We start from the raw sequence: 20,826 nt of genomic DNA on the forward strand, positions 1-20,826 counted from the left end.
TGCTTACTTGATGTAATCTGCAGCTAACCTAACTAGCGATGCTGCTCAGTGCCAAGCCAGATGCTCTATAAGCAGCAACAGTCCTGGGTGCTATAATAAGGTAAGGTAGATCTAAACAGTCGTAACTAAATGTGTAAATGCTGCTCACTGCAAAAACTAGTTGGCCTTGTGAGTAATGCAGGACTGAAGTTTTGAGGTGGTTTTTATAGGGAAATTTCACCTCCTGGGCATTACATGTATATAGTGCACCAGTAATCGCCACTATGCAAAGAGAAGCTTCCTGCAAAAGCAAAGCTTATATGCAATCAGAAAAAAAACAGGTTTTACTCTACGTGTGCTATAAGACCAATCTGATAAGCATACATTGAGCTTTCCACCAGTAATTCCCAGCTCAGATAGGTGAAATCAGCCCTCTCCTGCCACAAGAGTACAGACTTTGACCCTTTTAATGTAAAATGACTGGTTTGAAGCCTAAGTGTTAAGGAAACTCAAACTGATGCCTAACACTAACTAAGAAACACAAGATACAATGTATTTCGGTGCAGAACAGCAGCCTTTATAGCAGGTTGAAAATGCAACTTTAAACTCTAAAGAAGTGCAAAAAAAAAATTTCACAGCACAATGAAAATAAGCAATGTTTCCAGATGTTTGCATCTGTACAAGGCACTGGCACAGTCAGCAGTTCCATGCAAATCTGTCAGACTTATACCAGCGCTGGAAACTCAGAAAACTTACTATGGAGCCCTCTGGCCAATAAAATACCTACAATTAAAGCCCTTTTGTGTGCTTCCCAACTCAGACAAGACCACTGCCACTAGATGTAAAATCCCACTCCTCCTAGTGTAAAAACACAGTAAAAGAGTTTGTGGAGTGAAGTGCTACTACAAACAAACTTAAACTTAAGGAAAGGCAATAAGTAATGCAAGATAACACGTAAACGGCTTATAAGAGTGTGATTATTCAATAAAATACTTTACTTTGTAGAAATGAGCCAAGAGACACTCAATTCCGCAGACTTTATAAAGGCAGTAAAAACAAGATAAGCTTATTAATAACTCATCCAGCCAATAAAACAACTACATGCAGGAATTTCTGATGTCTTTCCCCAACCTATACAGACGAGACTACCACCTGCTGCTGCTAGTTGGAAAATCCACTGTCCTCTTGATGTGAAAACAAAGAAAAAAGCTTGCTAGACTGTAAATACAGTACTTTATCCTACAGCTAGCTAGATAATGACTTTGGAGCAAATAAATCAGTGGAACAGACAATGAGAGGCAAAATGCATTTTTTTTTCAAAATAAGCACAAGAAAAGGCAAATACATAATTCAAGATATAAATAGAGGCGTAGAAAGGGAGGAGCTTAAACATTTCAATTTATAGTAAGGGAGGGCAGCTTAAAATCACCAAGTTTAAAAAGCAGATCAAATAATGTAAGAGTGGGTGAGAAAAATATCCAGCAGGGAGTCACCAACAATGCTTGAAGTTTTTGCAGGCCTTGAGTCTTATCAGAAATGGCTGACTGTGAATACTAAATTTAAATTTATGGCTTTGGAAATAGTGTTTGAGAACAAGACAGGTGGTGAAATAAGCATAAGAATGGAATGTGAGGAATACTGCTGGATTAATATGACAGCAGATAATTGTTCAGGTTTAAATGGCACTATAAGTACTAAACCTGTGTTAAAACAAAGACAGCAGCATTGATAGATTTTGTATCTTTGTTATTTAAGTTTTTTAATTAGTTTAATATGAATTTTTACTAGAAACTTATTAGATGAATCAATAACTGTTTTGTTTTCAATCATGTAAATCGTATACATAAGTTTTACACTGTGGAGTGAGTATCTTTTAGTATAAACATGAAAAAAATGTTTGCAAAAGCCATTTAAGCTGGCTTTCATTAAATACCATCTTTGAACTTTGGACCACCTCCTTGGTGATTTGAGTCGATATTCGGGTTGCATCCGTTTTTTGATAATCGGACTCATCTTTATCAACACTTGCACCTGCTCTTTGTTACATAATGCAGTAATTTGCTGACTCATCCTCACTGCAGCTGTGCATATATTTAGCCCTTTTCTCACTTCTTGGACCAAGATACAGTCAGGATCCTCTGCCTTCTGTGTAGTTTCAAATAGCTCACCAGTTATAGCTTTAATAACAAGACTATTAGATCAACCTATGCATCATTGCCAGACACCATCCCTTAAGATTTATAATTGTTGTTTGTTTTCCATTCTTGTAAACTAAAGCTAAGATGTAGTATAACCTAAAGAATGTTTACAGTCCAGATTGGAAAAGAACATGAAGGCATCTACACAGAGGATAAGTCTAAAATCACTCTGTCTTCCCACATCTTACTCATACACAGAAAGCATTAATGGCTCCAGAATGGCTTCATGTGAAAATTCACCTGTAGCTTGATGTCCACTCTGTGGTGTATAGTTTGCTAATATAATAAATCACATTCTGCTACTAAGTCAGCAAACCACATAAGTTAGGGTGCTTCAAGCCTTCATTAGCAAGTCTGTTTAAAAGTGCAAAGTAGTTTACTATACCAATACCTCTGTTCTCCCTACAACTAATAGACCTGGTATGCTGCCATTGTTCATCAGATACGGATGTGGTCTATTAGATTCACAAAGGCAATGTCTACAGCATGTCCTGAAAACAATCTATGGCATGTATATGCAAAGGTCCCATAAAGGTGAAGACACCTGCTTGATGAAAATGAAACTGGGTGGAGAGCTAAGACTACAAATAGATTTGCAGTACTCACTTTTCTTGCATCATTCACAATACTCTCATTCCACACATTTGCTACTTTTCTCTTAAACAAAGTACAGATCATCAGCATCTGTTCATATTTTGCTAGGAAGCCTACTAAGAAATGAATAAGCCGGGGGGAGGGGGGAGTCAAGGGGATCACATATTTTACCTTTAAGATATTTTTAAACAGATAGGTGCACACAGCAATGAAACAAAAAGGTGGAAGTACCTCCTGTTTTAGAAGTTGGTCTGCAGAAAGGCTACCACTGGTATTTTTTTTTAATTCTTGTGAATAAAGAGCCACTTTCATGTACTGTCAAGATAGCTGTACACTTCAGCAGACACTTTTATTTAACCGATTACTGATATGATTCCAGAAAGACTAGGAGTCTTGAATCTGTGAAAAAAGGTTCTCTTTCCCACTAAAAAATTCACCAACAAGTAAATACAAACTGTGAAATCCACAAAACCAGGCAAAAAGACAGAGCTTCAAAAAAAAAAAAAAAAAAAAAAAAAAAAACTTAAAGTCATTGCTTTTAATAAATATTAGTGCTTTCATTTTACAGTTCATAAAACTTCTTCAGATACAAAAAACATAAAACTCCTCAGTTTAAATAGTAAATACATCATATAACCTCACAGATGTTACCAAACATGGGATTTCAGCTTAAAGACACAGCTTCAATTACAATAACCAAAAAGATTGCCATATAATGTATACAGAACCATACCAACACTTAAATTAAACACAATAATAAAATAAATAACAAAGACTCTTCCTGTAAGGTTTGGAGACAAAGCCAGAGAGGCAAGATTACATTGGTTTGGACATGTGCTTAGGAGGGATGCTGAATATATTGGGAAAAAGATGCTAAGGATGAAGCTACCAAGTAACAGGAAAAGACGAAGGCCTAAGATAAGGTTTATGGATGTGGTGAGAGAGGACATGCAGGTGGTTGGTGTGACAGAGCAAGATGCAGAGAATAGGAAGAAATGGAAAGAGATGATCCGCTGTGGCGACCCCTAACGGGAACAGCCAAAAGAAGATGATGATTCCTGTAACAGGAACAAGACCAAGAATTGGAAAGCAGGCCAGGGGGCAATTTACTATGCGGAGGCAGTCCAGTAGGTAATGACTTGTTTAAAAGTCCTTGAAGGGCTAGAAGGAAAAGAAAGTTCAATGGAAAAACGAAATAATGCATAATATGAGAGGTATACAAAGGTGTGACAGATTGACTGCATAAAATATTTTTAAAAAAAGGAAAATAAATAAAGTATTAGCATTTAAACAAATAAAATAATAATAGGGTTTGTAAAACAGACTGGACGAGAACAGAGTCATTGAGCACAAGAACAATACTGATACAATGAATAGAGGCAAGACAGAGGCACAGAAAACCAATACCTAACAAGTATTAAAATTGTTATGTTAATAATCAAGGAAATGCAGTTAAACACAGTCTGAATATGCTCATCAGAGAACAATATTTACATGAGGATGACTCATAAGGAGAACAAATAAAGAGATGAAAGCTATACACGCGTGATTTTAAATGTTGAAATAGAAGATGAGGTAAAACTGTTATGCATGTGCCAGCATATCTGCAAAAACTGTGAGTATGTGCTTTTATCAGTGTCCAGTTAATAAGTACATTTTATTACATGCAATGCAGTGATTACACTCAAAAAACAGTTAAATAATACTCTGGTTAAGCGCTACTATAGTGTGAGACCCGACCTTAACAACACTTAGAGGAGTATTGTTAAGCACCCACACCTAGGCACTGTTAACATTGAGTCTGCACTAAAAGTAGACAGCTTTGACCAGAAAACAGCAGGAGTACTGGCAAGAAATGGCTTTGTTTCCACTCCTTAACGACCGCCAACCTGATCATACTCCTCTGTTACCTTCTAGCTCAGTCTGGCTTTTGTCTCACTAAATTAGCTATTAGCATCAGTGGGCGGTTTTAGTTTTTTTATGAATAAAGATTTGCAATGTTTCAAGCTTTCTTTTTCTTTTCATAATTTAAACATTTTTAACAACTAGCCACATTTGTATTTTCCCACGTTAGTATTCGGGAGTCAAAACATCTAATGGAATCTATTAATCTATAGGGCATTCTTAAATTGCCAGCTGTGATGTAAGTCCTAGAAAAACTGCATATTAAATCTGGCTTACAAGTATGGTAAAAAAAGCTAACTCCCATAAAGATTTTCAATTATTCCATTTACAGTATATGACATGGCTTAATGCAGTATAGAATCCAGGATTTTTAAGTAAGTATCAAAATATAAATACAGCGAGCTCAAAGCTTATGAATACCCATGCTTATTTAATTAGGGGAGTAGAAAGGGTACTATTAGCCACTATTATTAAATGGCACACCATTTTATATAGTATGCCACAGATGAGCTTTGTTGCAAAAAGGCCCATCAACTGCAAATCTCCTATTTAATTAAAAGGGCCAATTTGAATACATTATGTCCTACAGAGAGCAGACAAGTCTGGATGCACAAGGTCTTCTTGCTCTGTGCTAAGTAGAATATCACAATGCAAAACGGTAAATGTATGCCTCTTTCTCGAGCCAGACAATCCATATTTGATATTATTAGTCTCCCTGGAGCACTTACGAAGTTCTGTAATTGCAGCAACAGTCTAAAGATTAGTGTTTCTGTGTCTGTTGCAAATATACTTTACATACTGAAAATTCCAGAAAGAAAAAGTACACTACAAACCAGTGCTCTGCGTTCCTTGGACAGCATGTGTTACTCAAGGAGTTTTCCAAGCAAACTTTTTAATAATGGCGCAACTTGTAGCTTTAATGTGACATGGATGAACTCCCACTTCCAAGTAAACTCTAGAGACACACTGCACCAAAAATATAAACAGAAACAGCCAGGCTAGCACTTTTGATCTCTGTAACATGTGCTATTCTACTTGGCAAAGAATCACTGATGTGCTTTTCAATTCCATATGCCACTTAAATGTTGAAGAGGTCTGAAACAAACAAGTAAGTTTCAGCAGATGTAGCCGCATAGTCTTCTAAAGAGACTATCCCTTGAACAAGAATAAATGAACTACAAAACAATACCATGTGTACCTTATACAAAGAAAAACTGAAAAAAGTATATGCTGGAGTATTATCTTACATAAACAGTTTCTAAAAATAACAGAGACCAGTACTTTTTGATGACCCAAACGTAAACACCTCAGCAGACTGTTAAGAGTAAATCAACAATATAAAAGTAACCATACAGGAATAAACACAGACAATACCAAAACAGAAGTAGTGCAGAAAAGGACAGGTGACTTCAGCATACACTGCAATATGGTAAGACTGATTGAAAAAAAGTATTTTCTTCTTTGTCATCATTGCTATTGAATTTTTTTATTTTTGTTTTCATGCAAAATTTACTAAAAATGTAATTTCTGTCTTGTAATTAAAAAAACACATTTAGGTGTCGTTAGAATCAAATAGGGATCATTTTATACAGAAATAACATTTGCCTTTAGAATCAAATACAGACCAATTAATACACCTGGCTATTTACCAAGATGATTTAGGCTGGGTTCATATTTTCAACATTTCCAAATGAAATTGCATTGCAGTGGGGATTGAAAACTTATAATTTTCTCCACTGTAGTGCAATCTCAGAGTTGGTATATATAATTAGCGGGGCGGAGGGGTGCAGACCCCAACATGGGGGTTGTTGAAAGTGGTAGACTTTAATTTTACTCAAGTGTTTAAATGGAGCAACTATTATCTTTGCTCTGTGAGCTCCATTCAGAAAGTCTGAGTGTTCTCGAACATGCGTAGTAGGTACTTTGTTCCTACAAGTTTCAATATGGTGTAATTTTGTTACTCTAAACTTGCAGCCTTCTCATTTTGACAAATAGCATTCCGGTTATCTGGACATTCGATCTACTAAAGTAGATATACAGGCTCGTTCTCTCATAAAAAAACCCTCCACGTTTCACACATCATGGTTACCCTTGTCTTTTACCTTATACTTGCTGTTCTTTTCTTTTCTAATTTCATAACTAACCTATTTCCTTCTCTTTTACATGATAAACAGGGCTGATACTTTTCTGTGTAACTCCACAGTGTCCTGTCTAATGGGCCACTATGCTTTCCTTTTGTGTTAGATAAACATAAGCTGCAGCTATGTGGCACTGCATTGCCTGTGTGAGTGAGCACTGATTTGGGAGCACTAGCCTACCTTCCTTGTGATGTTTATAAAGTAGGTTATGCACACTACTGTAGCGCTGCTTGAGCAACTAGGCAGTCTAGTGATTGCCCATGCGAGTGAGCACTGATTTGGGTGCACTAGCCTACCTTCCTTGTGATGTTTATAAAGTTGGTTATGCACACTACTGTAGTGCTGCTTGAGCAACTAGGCAGTCTAGTGATTGCCCATGCGAGTGAGCACTGATTTGTGAGCACTAGGCTACCTTCCTTGTGATGTTTATAAAGTCAGTTATGGACACTACTGTTGTGCTGCTTGAGCAACTAGGCAGTCTAGTGATTGCCCATGCAAGTGAGCACTGATTTGGGAGCACTAGCCTACCTTCCTTGTGATGTTTATAAAGTCGGTTATGCACACTACTGTAGTGCTGCTTGAGCAACTAGGCAGTCTAGTGATTGCCCATGCGAGTGAGCACTGATTTGGGAGCACTAGCCTACCTTCCTTGTGATGTTTATAAAATCGGTTATGCACACTACTGTAGTGCTGGTTGAGCAACTAGGCAGTCTACTGATTGCCCATGCGAGTGAGCACTAGCCTACCTTCCTTGTGATGTTTATAAAGTCGGTTATGCGCACTACTGTAGTGCTGCTTGAGCAACTAGGCAGTCTAGTGATTGCCCATGCGAGTGAGCACTGATTTGGGAGCAATAGCCTACCTTCCTTGTGATGTTTATAAAGTTGGTTATGCACACTACTGTAGTGCTGCTTGAGCAACTAGGCAGCTTAGTGCTGCTTCTCCTGTTATCACTACTCTTCTCTCTTTATTTATGTAGTCCTTCTGTCATTCTGCCAGCACAGTTTAATGCCTAATACACATCTGATTAGCTATGCAGCTCTTTGCACAGTGTTCACCCTCAAAACTTAGCACTGTGGAGGTATGCAACACTTGTACAGAAATCCCAGTCATTGGCTTTGAGCAGTTAATGTGCTTCATCTTGTAGTTCGGAGATGAACCACCTAAGCCTTGGCTTGAAGTCTGTGTGACTCTGATCAATACTTTCTGTTTTCGGGTCACATCTGAAAAGACTTATCACTTCCTAATTGGCTTAACTGATCAAAGATTGAATACAAATAATGAAGCTTATATTTTCACCAGTACACAAATGCAGATTTAACACTTTGACAACTTGTGTTAAAAAATAACTAACACATTTTTTAAATCGCATCTTTATCATTGTACATATCCTTTGTTTTGCTTTTACACGTTATGTAGCAAAATACAACATATGGTCATTTTGCCATGAGTTTCATTGTCCGCACTCAGTTTATTAACCAATATAAAAAAATCCCATTCACAAAAGACACAGTTACAATAAAACACATATAGCAACATAATTCATAATAGTGACATATGCAATGATAGCTAAAATGGAAAGCTTAAAAACTGCAAGAAAAATAATCATGCAGAGATGTAAAACAGTACCACAATAAGGCCCTTTCACACTTGGCATCCTGTGAGTATTTACTTCCTGGCTGTTCTGCACAGAAAATAAAAATTTTCATACATGCAGTATATATACCTTCAATGATGTGTCTGTGCTACACAGCCTCTCAACCCCCTGACATGCAAACTCTTTTACCTCAGTGCAAAAAGAATGCAAACCAGTGCACAGCCATTGCTCATAAAGGAATACATCTCCATACAAACACACCACCTGTAAATTAAAACAAATGTTTTCTAGGAAGTAAGCTGGCATGCACCTTTCATATTTCTCTTTATTACTCTCCCTCCTAGATTACTGAAATTTTGAGAAAGAGCAATTAAGTAAAGATAAAAATAAAAAAGATATACTTTTTCTCTGAGACACAGCAAGCTTGGAAAATCAGTAATATACCAACATGCAATCCAATGAACATCATTATAACATGTAGTGAGCAAAACGTGAAAACATGCCATTGAACAAATATGTCATTGAGCATCCCTGCCTGAACTAATAAACTCTAAGTAAATTAGTCTTGAGTAATGGAAGAGAAACTATATACATATCCACTGACAGACAGAAAAACAGAGAGACAGAGCGGCAGCTAAATAGATAGACAAATAGATAGACAGACAGACAATTGGACCTACTTAAACAGATCTACTGTACCAAATGTCAATGGTGCACTGCTAACATCGACAATTTAACATCAACAATACAACGTTGACACACGTCTGTGTAAGCTCCTAAGGTTAATCTCAGAGAAAGCAAAGTTAAAAACATGGTGTTTCTAGGGGAGAAGCATGGGGGGGGCACACTCCCACATCCCCTGCTAATTATTTATTCATTAATTTATTTATTCCAGTTACAAGAATACACAATCTCTGGGGAAAGGGCATATTTCCCCAACCTCAGGGAATTTTGATCATGATCACCTGTTGGCCATCTGTTTTGTCAACCAAAGACTGTCAACAAAACAGAGGTCGACATTAAGGACTTTTGATTATTTTCACCAATACCAAATATACAGACAAATAGATGGCTAGATGACTACTGATATCTAGATTCTGGTGAAAAATAGCATTAAAGCTTAAGGGATCACACATGTTATGGTATTACTACATATCTATGGACTGTGAAGCCCAAAGGGTGTGAGTCCAGTCTGTGTATGGTAATAGCACATACACACCCAAGTGCTTTGATCACTTACATAATGAGCATTTATAATTTTATTATATATCAAAATTTAAACTAACTAGTTTAGGTCATATAAAGGTTTACATAACATTACACTCCATTTCTGTCTGTATTTTAAATATGATTGCTGACACATACAGGATGTTGTGTATGAAACTGGTATCTTGTAGTTTTTACATCAAAATTTCAGAAACTGCTAAAGTTATAATGTTATTTAAGACATTAAATATACTAATATAACGGTTGGGCAATTGTAAATAATTAACATGTTCAACATTCTCATTCTGTAGTACTGCCTAATAACTATGATGTAGTCACTGTACTATTTCATAAAAAAGTCATTCTGCAATTGCTATGTGAAAATTTGGCAGTTTGTATGAAAATTCAGCTTCCATAATGAAATGGTGAAATGATGGTAGAACTGTTCTAAACATGGGGATCTATGGACAGCATGCTAGAAATGTACGCCCTAAACATTTCAAATTGGCAAATTGCCAAGAAACATCAAACAATTTTCAGAAAAATTTACAAATATATTAAATCATGAGCTACTGCAAAGCTTTATATTATAATCCTAACTTAGATTCTCTTAGTCACCATTTGTATATGGTATGTCCAGCACTGCAGAGGAAACTACCCTGCACCCATTACACTATCCCTAAATCAGACCACAAATAAAAAATGCAAACCAATGCATAAGCTCTTCATTTCAGTTCAATGGCAAAAAAATACTAATCAGGCAAACAAAAAAATTAAAATATACCCCAGCAGCATGAAACTCTGTATGCCTCACATAAACCAACTTAAACCCATAAGTTAGTCACTAAAAATACAAATGATAAGAAACGTGAATAAATATTATTCTTAAAAATGAAAAAAACAGATAATTAGAAAGTAAGAAAATAAGTTTTAAAAAAAAAATCACATTAAAAATCAAATGAAATACAACACTGTTACAAAACGTGGAGAAAAATAAAGTTCTATGGCAAGGAAAATGCCAACAAATATAAAAATAACACCGATAAATATTTGTCAGTAAAATATTGTCTTCTAATCCTAGAGGATCTGGTGGAATAGGGTGAAACAGCTTTTTGCCAGCATAGCTATATATACAGGAGACAGTGGGGTTTACAACGAAAGATAGGGAGTAATTTTTGGAAACGAATGATGCTACTCGAGAGGTGTGTGCATATGAAATGCACACTGCAAATTAGGAAGGGACAGTCGTTAAGGCACACCACAATATCGTGGAGCTGTAATAGTGAGCCATAATCTCTTCTCTACATGCTTCCCCTGACTACTTATACTAAGGATTTCCCCATAGGGATCCCTGGTGCAAGAGGTAAATCAGACAGGTGTGGGGGAATGTGGAACCAATACATGAGGAGGGGTTCTGAATGTAGCTGATGCCAAAGGACTGCAGTGGGGACAAAGAAAAAAGGAAAAGCAAAAAATAAATACTGCGTTATTGTCCTTAAGTCAACTTTTGCTTTCAGTCTCTTTCACCATAAACTGAGACAGACTGGAAATGAAAGCTGACCTTGGGTAGTATGTTATCACCACATACCTGCCAGTCAAAAAAAGAACACTGCTACATTTGTATACCTACACAGAAAAAAGGAGCACAAACCATAACCACTAAAGTGAATGGAAACAAACAAAAAAAGTAAATATATACTACATTCACACACACACACACACACACACACACACACACACACACACACACACACACACGCACACATGCACACACGCACACACTTATAAACATAAACACATAAATTGTTAAAAGATACCAATCAAATCTATGTCACTTTGCATCAGTCAAGCCCACCAGAATCTTTGCACGGACTCAGTCCCAGTAATCCCAGTTCACTTTTATTTATTAAAAAGTACTTACTAATCATACAATAAAACCTTAATATGATAAAACACAAAATAAGTGATGGAAAAAATGTGGTTTATTTATGTGTTAGGCATGACAGAGCACTTATCTTGAAGACTAATGATAAGAGTCAAATATTGACTGGAGCCATAGAAAAATAAAACAGGCAACAGTCATAGCATGGCAAATGAAGAAACCAGTTTGTGGGCAGTACAGTATATTAACAGTGATGAATTACCAAAAACAATAACAAAATCTGACAGATGGTGCAACCAAACAAAAACAGTAACTAATTCTGCTAATCCTCTAGTTAAACATAGAATAGCATAATCTGTTCTTTTCATGAATCTTTACCTTTAGCTCACACTGGCAGACAATGAGCTTAGATGAAAACTGTACTCTTTGAATCTGCTTGCAAACATCAGCCCAGTCTATAGCTATGCAGGAAACCAGTAGAATAATGAACAGAATTGTAATGCCATCAATGTTTTATGCCACTGTGAAACACAAAGCCCAATTCAAGGATTTCTGCCAAGAAAGATGTCATTATATGGAAATTAAAAATTATCTGACAATAATATACAACAGTTCAGGAACTACTGGTGAATTCTGGATCACCAATTTCACTGTAAGGCATGACCCTATTAATGGAGGACATATTTGCTCTTGGGAAAACCACTGGTACACCACTGAACTTAGAAAAGAAGTCTTTTTCTTTCTGGTGACTGATTTATATTTCTGTGATGCATTTTTGATTTAGTGGTTTTCTGTTACAGTTAAGCATTTTTTACTCAGTGGTTTTCTGTTATAGTGAAGCTAGTATGGGGGTCTCAAACAATCAGAACGCTGCATACTTTGTGGGCCCTCTGAATCTCTGCAAGCCTGATCAACGGATGGGTCCACTCATTCCTACACTTCCGGCAGTATTTATGAGAATAACCATGTTGGAAACTACTGTGCAAAGTAAGGCACTGCATTTTACTATTCCATCTGATACAGTCTGCCACAAACTCTTTCCTCACTTTAATTTTCAGTTCTGCCCTCTTGGACATTTATTCTTCTTTCTCAAAGGTCCTGAATGCTTTCAACTGTCTACACTTTAGACTACAATGAGAATGATTAGTCAATACTACATCTGCGAGGGGGAACAGCTCAGATCAGTAATTACAATAAACACAAAACAAATTCCATGCACTTTATACAATGACATATTAGTTGTACATTAACAGTTGCAAAGCAGGACAGACTAATGACTGCCACATTCAGTATCCACATTTAACCTGCCAAGATGGGAAAATCGCTTCTACAAACAACATCAAACCTCAGAAATAAAATTATTCACAGTAGCTGACACATTATCTGTATATAATGTTTTTACACGTATATATATATATATATATATATATATATATATATATATACATATAAATATATACATATATACACACATATACATATATGTGTTTATGTCACTGTCTATGTATGTATATCTATTTTTCTCTCTCTTTCTCTCTCTCTCTCTCTTTCTATATATATATATATATATATATATATATATATATATATATATGGGTCTACTTCATTTCACTGAAAGCTCATTTCACTGAAACTCAGTTGCCTGCACACAATTCACTGAAAGCTCACTTCAGTGAAAACTCATTTGACTGAAACTCATTTTGTTGAAAGTTATATATGGCCTTTTCCCCACTGAAGTGCGATCCTTCATTTACTATATAAAGTAAGGGGGGTAAGTTTGGTTATATACTGTCTTCTGGAAAGAGTTATTCATTGGACTTGTAAGTATCCGTGTCTATGGTTTAAAACATTTAAAATAGGTGGGGGCTGTGCCCCCACACCCCCCTTACTTTATACTAACTCCAGGATTGCAATACAGTGGGGAAAAGGCCATATATAACTTTCAACGAAATGAGTTTCAGTCAAATAAGTTTTCAGTGAAGTGAGCTTTCACTGAAATGAAGTAGACCCATATACATATACATATATATATATATATATATATATATATATATATATATATATATATATAAATATATATATATATATATAAATATATATATATATATATATATATATACACACACACATATATATATATATATATATATATATATATATATATACACACACATATATATATATATATACATATATATATATATATATATATATATACATATTTATTTACAGATAGATACACACATACACATTATATATAATTAGCAGGCGGAATGGATGCAGGAGTGCTTTTCCCAGCAAAAGACATGAGTTTTTTTTTGGGGGGGGGGCTTGTTTCATTGTTTTGTGTTTTGATTCTTTTCTGATCTATTTTGTTTTTATGTATTTGATATCTCGAAGTATGTTCACACACATGTATATATGGGTCTAGGACTATTCACTGAAAGCACATTTTCACTGAAACACATTTCAATGTGCACAATTCACTGAAAGCTCAATTCACTGAAACACATCTCACTGAAAGTTATATATGGCCTTTTCCCCACTTTAGTGTGACCCTGGAGTTAGAATCTATAGTAAGGGGGGATGTGGGGGCATCACCCCCACCTATTTTAAATATTTTAAATTATACCCATGGATACTTGCAATTTCAATAAATTACTCTTTTCTAAATGTAATATATATCCAAACTATGTGGGGGGCTATGCCCCCCACACACCCCAATGTGAGGGGTGCCCCCCACACACCCCTTACTATATATATTAACTCCAGGGTTGCACTACAGTATGGAAAAGGCCATATATAACTTTCAGTGAAATGTGTTTCAGTGAATTGAGTTTTCAGTGAACTGTGTTTTCAGTGATTTGTGCAGTCATTTGAGTTTCAGTGAAATGTGCTTTCAATGAATGGTCCTAGACCCATATATATATATATATATATATATATATATATATATATATATATGTATGTATATATATATATATATATATATAGAGAGAGAGAGAGAGAGAGATTTTTCAGTTTCCAAGCAAAATGGCCCTTTAAGTATATATTTGAAACTTGGGACCTAAAGCATTCTAGCCTTTCCTGTTGATGATACATGTATGTACCATGTTAAATGTTCAGGAACCATACTGTTCAAGACTGGATAGTTGACTTACGTTCAAAATGTCAGACACTAAAAGATCTGCAATGTCCTGTCACAATGGTTAGACTCTCGGAAGAGGAAAATGGTTAAATGTTGCATTTTTATCACTTTCTCCTGCTGCTTCTCTGCGTTTGTGCAATCTCAGAGTTAATTTATGAGTATATATATATATATATATATATATATATATATATATATATATATATATATATATATATATATACATACATTACTATAGCTGTGCTTTGGGATGGGCTTTCCCCTGCTTGTGGAGTATAAGACAGCTTGTCCCTGGGGGAAAAAATGTTTTTTGTGTTTTCCAAACTTGGAAATATGGCTGTTTTGACTAGTGATTTTGCAAGGTTTTAGATGTTTTGGATTCAAATAATCTTGTGTTGATTAAATGAGAGGTGATTATTCATAGTAGACCCTACAAGATCTGCAGAGCTTGCATGCTCTCTGCTTGCAGGAGGAATCAGCAAATGTCAAATGAAAGGCACACACAGTCAAAACCCAATGTAAGGTAAAGGTTTTACAAAAATCCTAAAAATGCGCTAAAGAATATTTGCAAGGAGCACATATCACACACCTTGCTGCTAAAATGTACCAACTCTAAGGATGCACAGATTCAGAGAAAATAAATATTATAATTACTCCCTTTATTCAAACATTCTTTAAAGAAGCCTGTTTTATCACTTGACTTTCAGTTTTGTCTGTTTCACTCTTCATGAAATTCAATCGTCCCTCTCATCCTTCTGGTCATACCGCACTAACCTGAGAACAATGCAGCTCAGAATGTCTCTTCCAATAAACACATTACAAATAAACATCACTCTGATTTTAAGTGATGCAGGTATGGACCTCAGTGAACAAAAGCTGAACTTTAGGGTTTCCTTACAACTGATTGTCTCCTCTGTCTGTCTGTTCTTTGTATCTCATTTCACAAACACTGCGTTTGTAAAAATAAATACATGCCACAGCTTGTTTCTTCCATTAATCGATTCTATAAACTACCAATAACCATTGATATTCTTACAGCTACAGAGAAAACAAATATTTATGAGGTATGTGCGTTAGTGTGGTAAAAACATTTTTTAAATATTTTCTTAACAAAGGATGGTGATCTTCCAAATACACACACACACACACACACACACACACACACACACACACACACACACACACACACACACACACACACACAATATTACACATACTTAGTTTATACAAGTCTAACTAAATAAAAGTTCTCTCATTAGTAAGCATTCGGAATCCCTTGTAAAGTTATCAGAACAACCATTTAAAAATAACATGTTATTCAGTTGAATTTGGATGAGGGAAAATATTATTTTAGAGCCTAACGCTGTTTACATCTAAAGAATGGATTTGACTATGATAACAAAATGGACGAATTCTATTTTCTCTGTAAATCATTTAGTAGGGGTCCATGTACATCTGTTATGAATGCTTTTTTCCATCTTTAGTAAATTGACTTCATTCCCCCAGGGAACATTCAGAAAGTTTTGAGTCTGCCTTTTTTTTCCTGCTAAAACCAGCTGTAGGATTTCAGATGAAGTCTAAATTAAGCCTCAACCAATGTGAAACTGCTCGAGCATTATAAAAAGTTAAGAGAGCAATAATTAAGTGCATATTTTAATGACAGTGTCATGTTGCCTTTTTTCTGCGTTTAACACAATATCTTCTGTAAGCTCTCTGCTGGCTAAGTACAGTATCACTTCTTGCTTGCTGCTGTTTCTGAGCTAATGAATGACTTATGTGGAACAGAAGGGAAATTACATCACTGAGATGCAAAGCAGATAGCTGGAGTGTAAAACAGACATTTCAAAAGGTACCACATAGTTTAATACACTAGTATAAAATGCACATAGTGACTATAACAGTTTAAAGATGTGTCATAGTTATCTTTATCTGATTTAAGAATGTAATAATAAAGTCTGACAACAAAATGAAACTCTCTGCAGCAAATTGTAGAATGAGACACATAATTTTTCAAGCTAATGATTAACTAAACAACAAAACACTTGGCCCTAGAAGATAAGTACACAGTCATACAAGATCACAGTAATGCCTACGGGGACAGTAATAAAAGTTAGTCTTTCATGTGGAGGGTGTGTACATCATTATATAAACGCCTTCTTATAAAAATCATGATGCATAAACTGTTGGTCTGAGTAATTTAGAAACAGTGCTTTATTTGGAAGACAGTATAGAGAATAATTATGTTGCAAAAGCTACAGCATGCCACCAATGAGTTAAAATGTGTTTTAAAATAATCACATAAGTAGAAAACTCATGAACCAACCAAGTGTATCTCTGCACAACCAGCCCCCAGAAAAAAAATCAGAAATCTAATCTTCAGTCTTTATAAATCTGATATGCCACTATTGCATCTATTTAAATAGTTAAAACTAGCATTTATTTAAAGAAGAAAATGAAACAACAGCATTTTTTGCCAAAATAAACTATTACCTCTCGTCATACCAAGGGCCATTTCACTATAATAAAATGAAAATAATTACCACAGGAAAAGACACAATCTGACTACGCTCTCTATAAATTAAGTCCTTCATCAGTTTATGACTAGTCATGTGACAACAGAGCCAGTGACATTTCCCATAATTAATTTTAACCTAAGTAAAATGTGTTGAAAATAACATCTGCCTTTTGCTAAAAGGTTGCTTCCCAACTTAAACATTGTAACCTTTTTATTTATTTATCCTTTGTTGAGAAGTCAGTGCCTCTTTTCAGGGGAGACCTGAGGTGATATTTTTACAACTAGGAGAAATCTAACCATTGCACTGAGGAATTTCCTACCATTTTTGCTAGGTGCCATGATATCTTTTACAGGCACCGGAGCTACCACCAACTTATGCAGATGAGGCCTTGCTTTAATATATCATCCAAAGATCAGGACACTCTCAAGCGTGCAATATTCCCCCTTATGCTGCACTGCAGTGTCATCAACTGATCTACCTGGTGTGGGAATAGAACCCACAGCCTTCTTCACCAAAGGTGGGTGTGTTACTTGTTACACCAATAACAACATGGAAGATGATGCAACCTTACGGAATATGTTTGGGTGCTGTGTGGCCCAAGAATTGTAATATGCAAATAGCTAGTTCAGGGATTGCACACTCCCCCATGGAACATGGCAGTGGAGCTTGCCACCTGGAAAACTAAAGTCTAAAAAATGTACTTGAGTGGATTTCATGGATTTAGTAGTCATTAAATTATTTTCAGGCAGATGCACTCCAGTGAAAAAATGTTCTACAAAGTGTTATTTCCCAGCAACTGGAGTTTACTGTATATGTTTTGCTTAATAAAAATAAAACAACATCATGTTAACAGCAACCCCAGTGAAAATAGATTCATTTTTAAAATGGATTTCGGGGCCAATCATCAGAAACTTGTTTTTTTTTTTAGGGGGTGGGGGGCAAGGCATGATTTAAACTGAAATGTTTTAGAGGTGGGATTTTTCTGTTTGTAGGAGGTGGAATAAGATAGCAAAATTGTCTAATTGTCTTCAAAAGAAAAGTCTGGCACTTACAGATAATTCTTGTCCATTGGATTAAGAAACCTTAGTGGTATCACTGCTTTACTGTCTGTAATTCCAACTACATTTAATCAAAACTGAGATCTTGGGATGAGTATGAGTTAAAACAATCTGCATAAAAGATTTCAGAAGAAAAAAAACTTCACCGGTTTCAAGTTAAACTGTAAACAAATATACTATTGCACAAAACCTCAGTGGTGCAGCCGTGGGAAATGGGTACGCAGTCTGACTGCTGGTTTGCACTTTTACAATAACTATAAAGTTTATGACGCGATTTTAGAGATCAAATTACACTAATACTGCAAAACCATAAGAATGTAAGCTGCTCTCTCCGTTTACTAAGGCGTAGTAATAATGCTGGACGTGTCTGAGCCAGTGAGAAGCAGATTGTTTTTCAATAACGCCCAAGCAAATATGCAAGTATTTGAATTTATTATTGCACTACCTGTCACTTATCACATTATTCACTACGTCTTCTCTGGCTCAATAGCTTTTGATCTCATTCAGCCTCCATTTCGTAACTTCCGCCCTCTTTGCGATATCAAATAGACTGCATTATTAAACAAATACTATTGAGATCCACAAAAATAAGCTATTACCTCAGGCTGTCAATACCAGTAACATGCAAAGACATGTGATCTGAAATTGCCTTGGGGTGGGGGTGAGGGCATAAACGCCAATAAACCAAAATACCCGATAAAACAAATTGTGCCATACCAGCAGTTTGATATACGTATGTCTATATGTGTGTCTATACAAACGCACACACACACATCTATATCTATCTAGCTTATATATATATATATATATATATATATACACATATACATACATATATATATACACACATATACATATATATATATATATATACATACACACACACACACACATACCTAGCTCGATAAATATCGTTATAGATATAACGAGATGTATAGATATAGATACACAGATATATATATACATACACAAGGATTTAGACACAAGTAGACATAACCAGTTTCACGTCTTGCAAACACAAGCGAAATGTACTGCCCTACTTAAATAGCTGCCATGTCAATGATAAAGGTAGGACACAAAACATTACTAGCATTCTGTCTATTCCACTTATATTCTGTGTGATGGGAGATATTCATCTTCACATACGCGTTGCTGGGATATTATTATTACTCTTACCTCTCCGTGGTCAATTGTCCTGCCTTGGGGGGTATGCTCAGGAAGAAAATAAAGTTTGGAGCTGGATAAAAGTTGCTTGCTTGTCTTCTCTTCCCATAACAACTGAAGCTCCGCTAGGCATATAGGATCCTCTGGCTTACAACGTACAAAGAAAAAGTCGCCAAGGGACAAAATTCTTGGTTTCCCTGCATGCTGGTACTGAAAAGCCTTGTAGAAAATGTAAGGACCGTGCAATCCACAAGGAGAACCGACCCACTAAGAAAACAAGAAAAAGATAATTAGGAGACAAGAATTGCTAAATCAAAACTGTAGAGATCTCTCAGGAGGGCAACTTTTTATGTATATACAACAGATCTGATCATGTTTTAGCGATGCAATTTCCAACTTGCTGTAAAAGTTTCCAGAATTATAAATTACATTTGCGAATTAGGGCACCATTATTGGGCCGACCAGACTATGTTTCCGCAGTTGTTATTTTTTTCAGGGAGATTGCGGTGAATAGCTGTTCTGAGAAAGCAAGAGAGAGAACAGAACTGGGTACCTTGGGTGAGTTGGGCTCCATCTCGACGTTCTGAATCGTTTCAACTCAACATTCTCGCCAAAGTTGGGGGCTTGAATGGAGCGTGACGGGTCCTGGCAGGGAAAAGCAAATCATTGTTGACAGTGCCGGATTATTGAAATCATTTAGGTATTCCACGTATCAAAATTGGATAATAATATTATGTGGCGTTTCTTGTAGTCATATTCCTTCTACTGCTTTAAAATAGTGGCGTTGAAAAGCCATAATGAGAATCAATTTCAAAAAGTAACACAATGTACCATGAATTATATCATGAAAGCTTCCATAAATATCACTAATTGTATTTTTTTGACGATACAAAATACCGTACTGCAAATGGTAACTCGTTAAACAGTCTGATAAAAGGCTAGAATGATAAAAAAGATAACATTTATACTGACAGTATTTTCTTGTTCTAGTGAAAACAGCGCCACCGAAATACTTATCTTCCAGGACCAGAGTGTATATGTATAATAGAAAGAACATTTCCTGCAGAGATTCAGGGGCGCTCTTCTTCCTAATTCTGTAGATTGCTTTTATTAGACACGTACATTTATTTGATAGCCAGTTGTATTGCTCCTTAATCTAATATTCTGAACATTAAATAAACACACTAATATGGGAATATAGTTATCTAGATGAAAACTGAGCTTACATGTTATGCGTTTATTTTAAATTAGTTATTAATCACTCTACAAACAATTCGTAAAAATATGACGAGCTAGATCACGAGATCTGAAAACAAGAGGCAACATTAGACAGCCAGCCATTTCATTTAGCTAACGTAATCAAGAACAATGTCCAGCACATTGTGAAACCTTATCTATTCAGAGCTTGTCATCATTATTTCATTTTAGAGTTGGACCACCG

The 20,826-nt window shown here is 35.7% G+C and overlaps 1 protein-coding gene across 1 annotated transcript in view; it reads right to left on the bottom strand.

The window, feature by feature from the left end:
- The window catches only part of ARID5B (AT-rich interaction domain 5B), a 707,673-nt gene extending 687,367 nt beyond the window's left edge, over positions 1-20,306 (bottom strand). Inside the window, exons 1-2 of the mRNA XM_044056388.1 lie at positions 19,939-20,306; positions 19,398-19,652 (exon numbers count right to left, since the gene is read on the bottom strand). Of these exons, the coding sequence (XP_043912323.1) occupies positions 19,398-19,652; positions 19,939-19,959 (276 nt within the window). The 5' untranslated portion in view covers positions 19,960-20,306. The remainder of the gene's footprint in view (positions 1-19,397; positions 19,653-19,938) is intronic.
- Between the last annotated feature and the right edge of the window lie 520 nt (positions 20,307-20,826).

The sequence above is a fragment of the Protopterus annectens genome, chromosome 14.part0, assembly GCF_019279795.1.
Source record: "Protopterus annectens isolate FY-2018-M chromosome 14.part0, PAN1.0, whole genome shotgun sequence".
NCBI classification, from domain to species: domain Eukaryota; kingdom Metazoa; phylum Chordata; order Ceratodontiformes; family Protopteridae; genus Protopterus; species Protopterus annectens.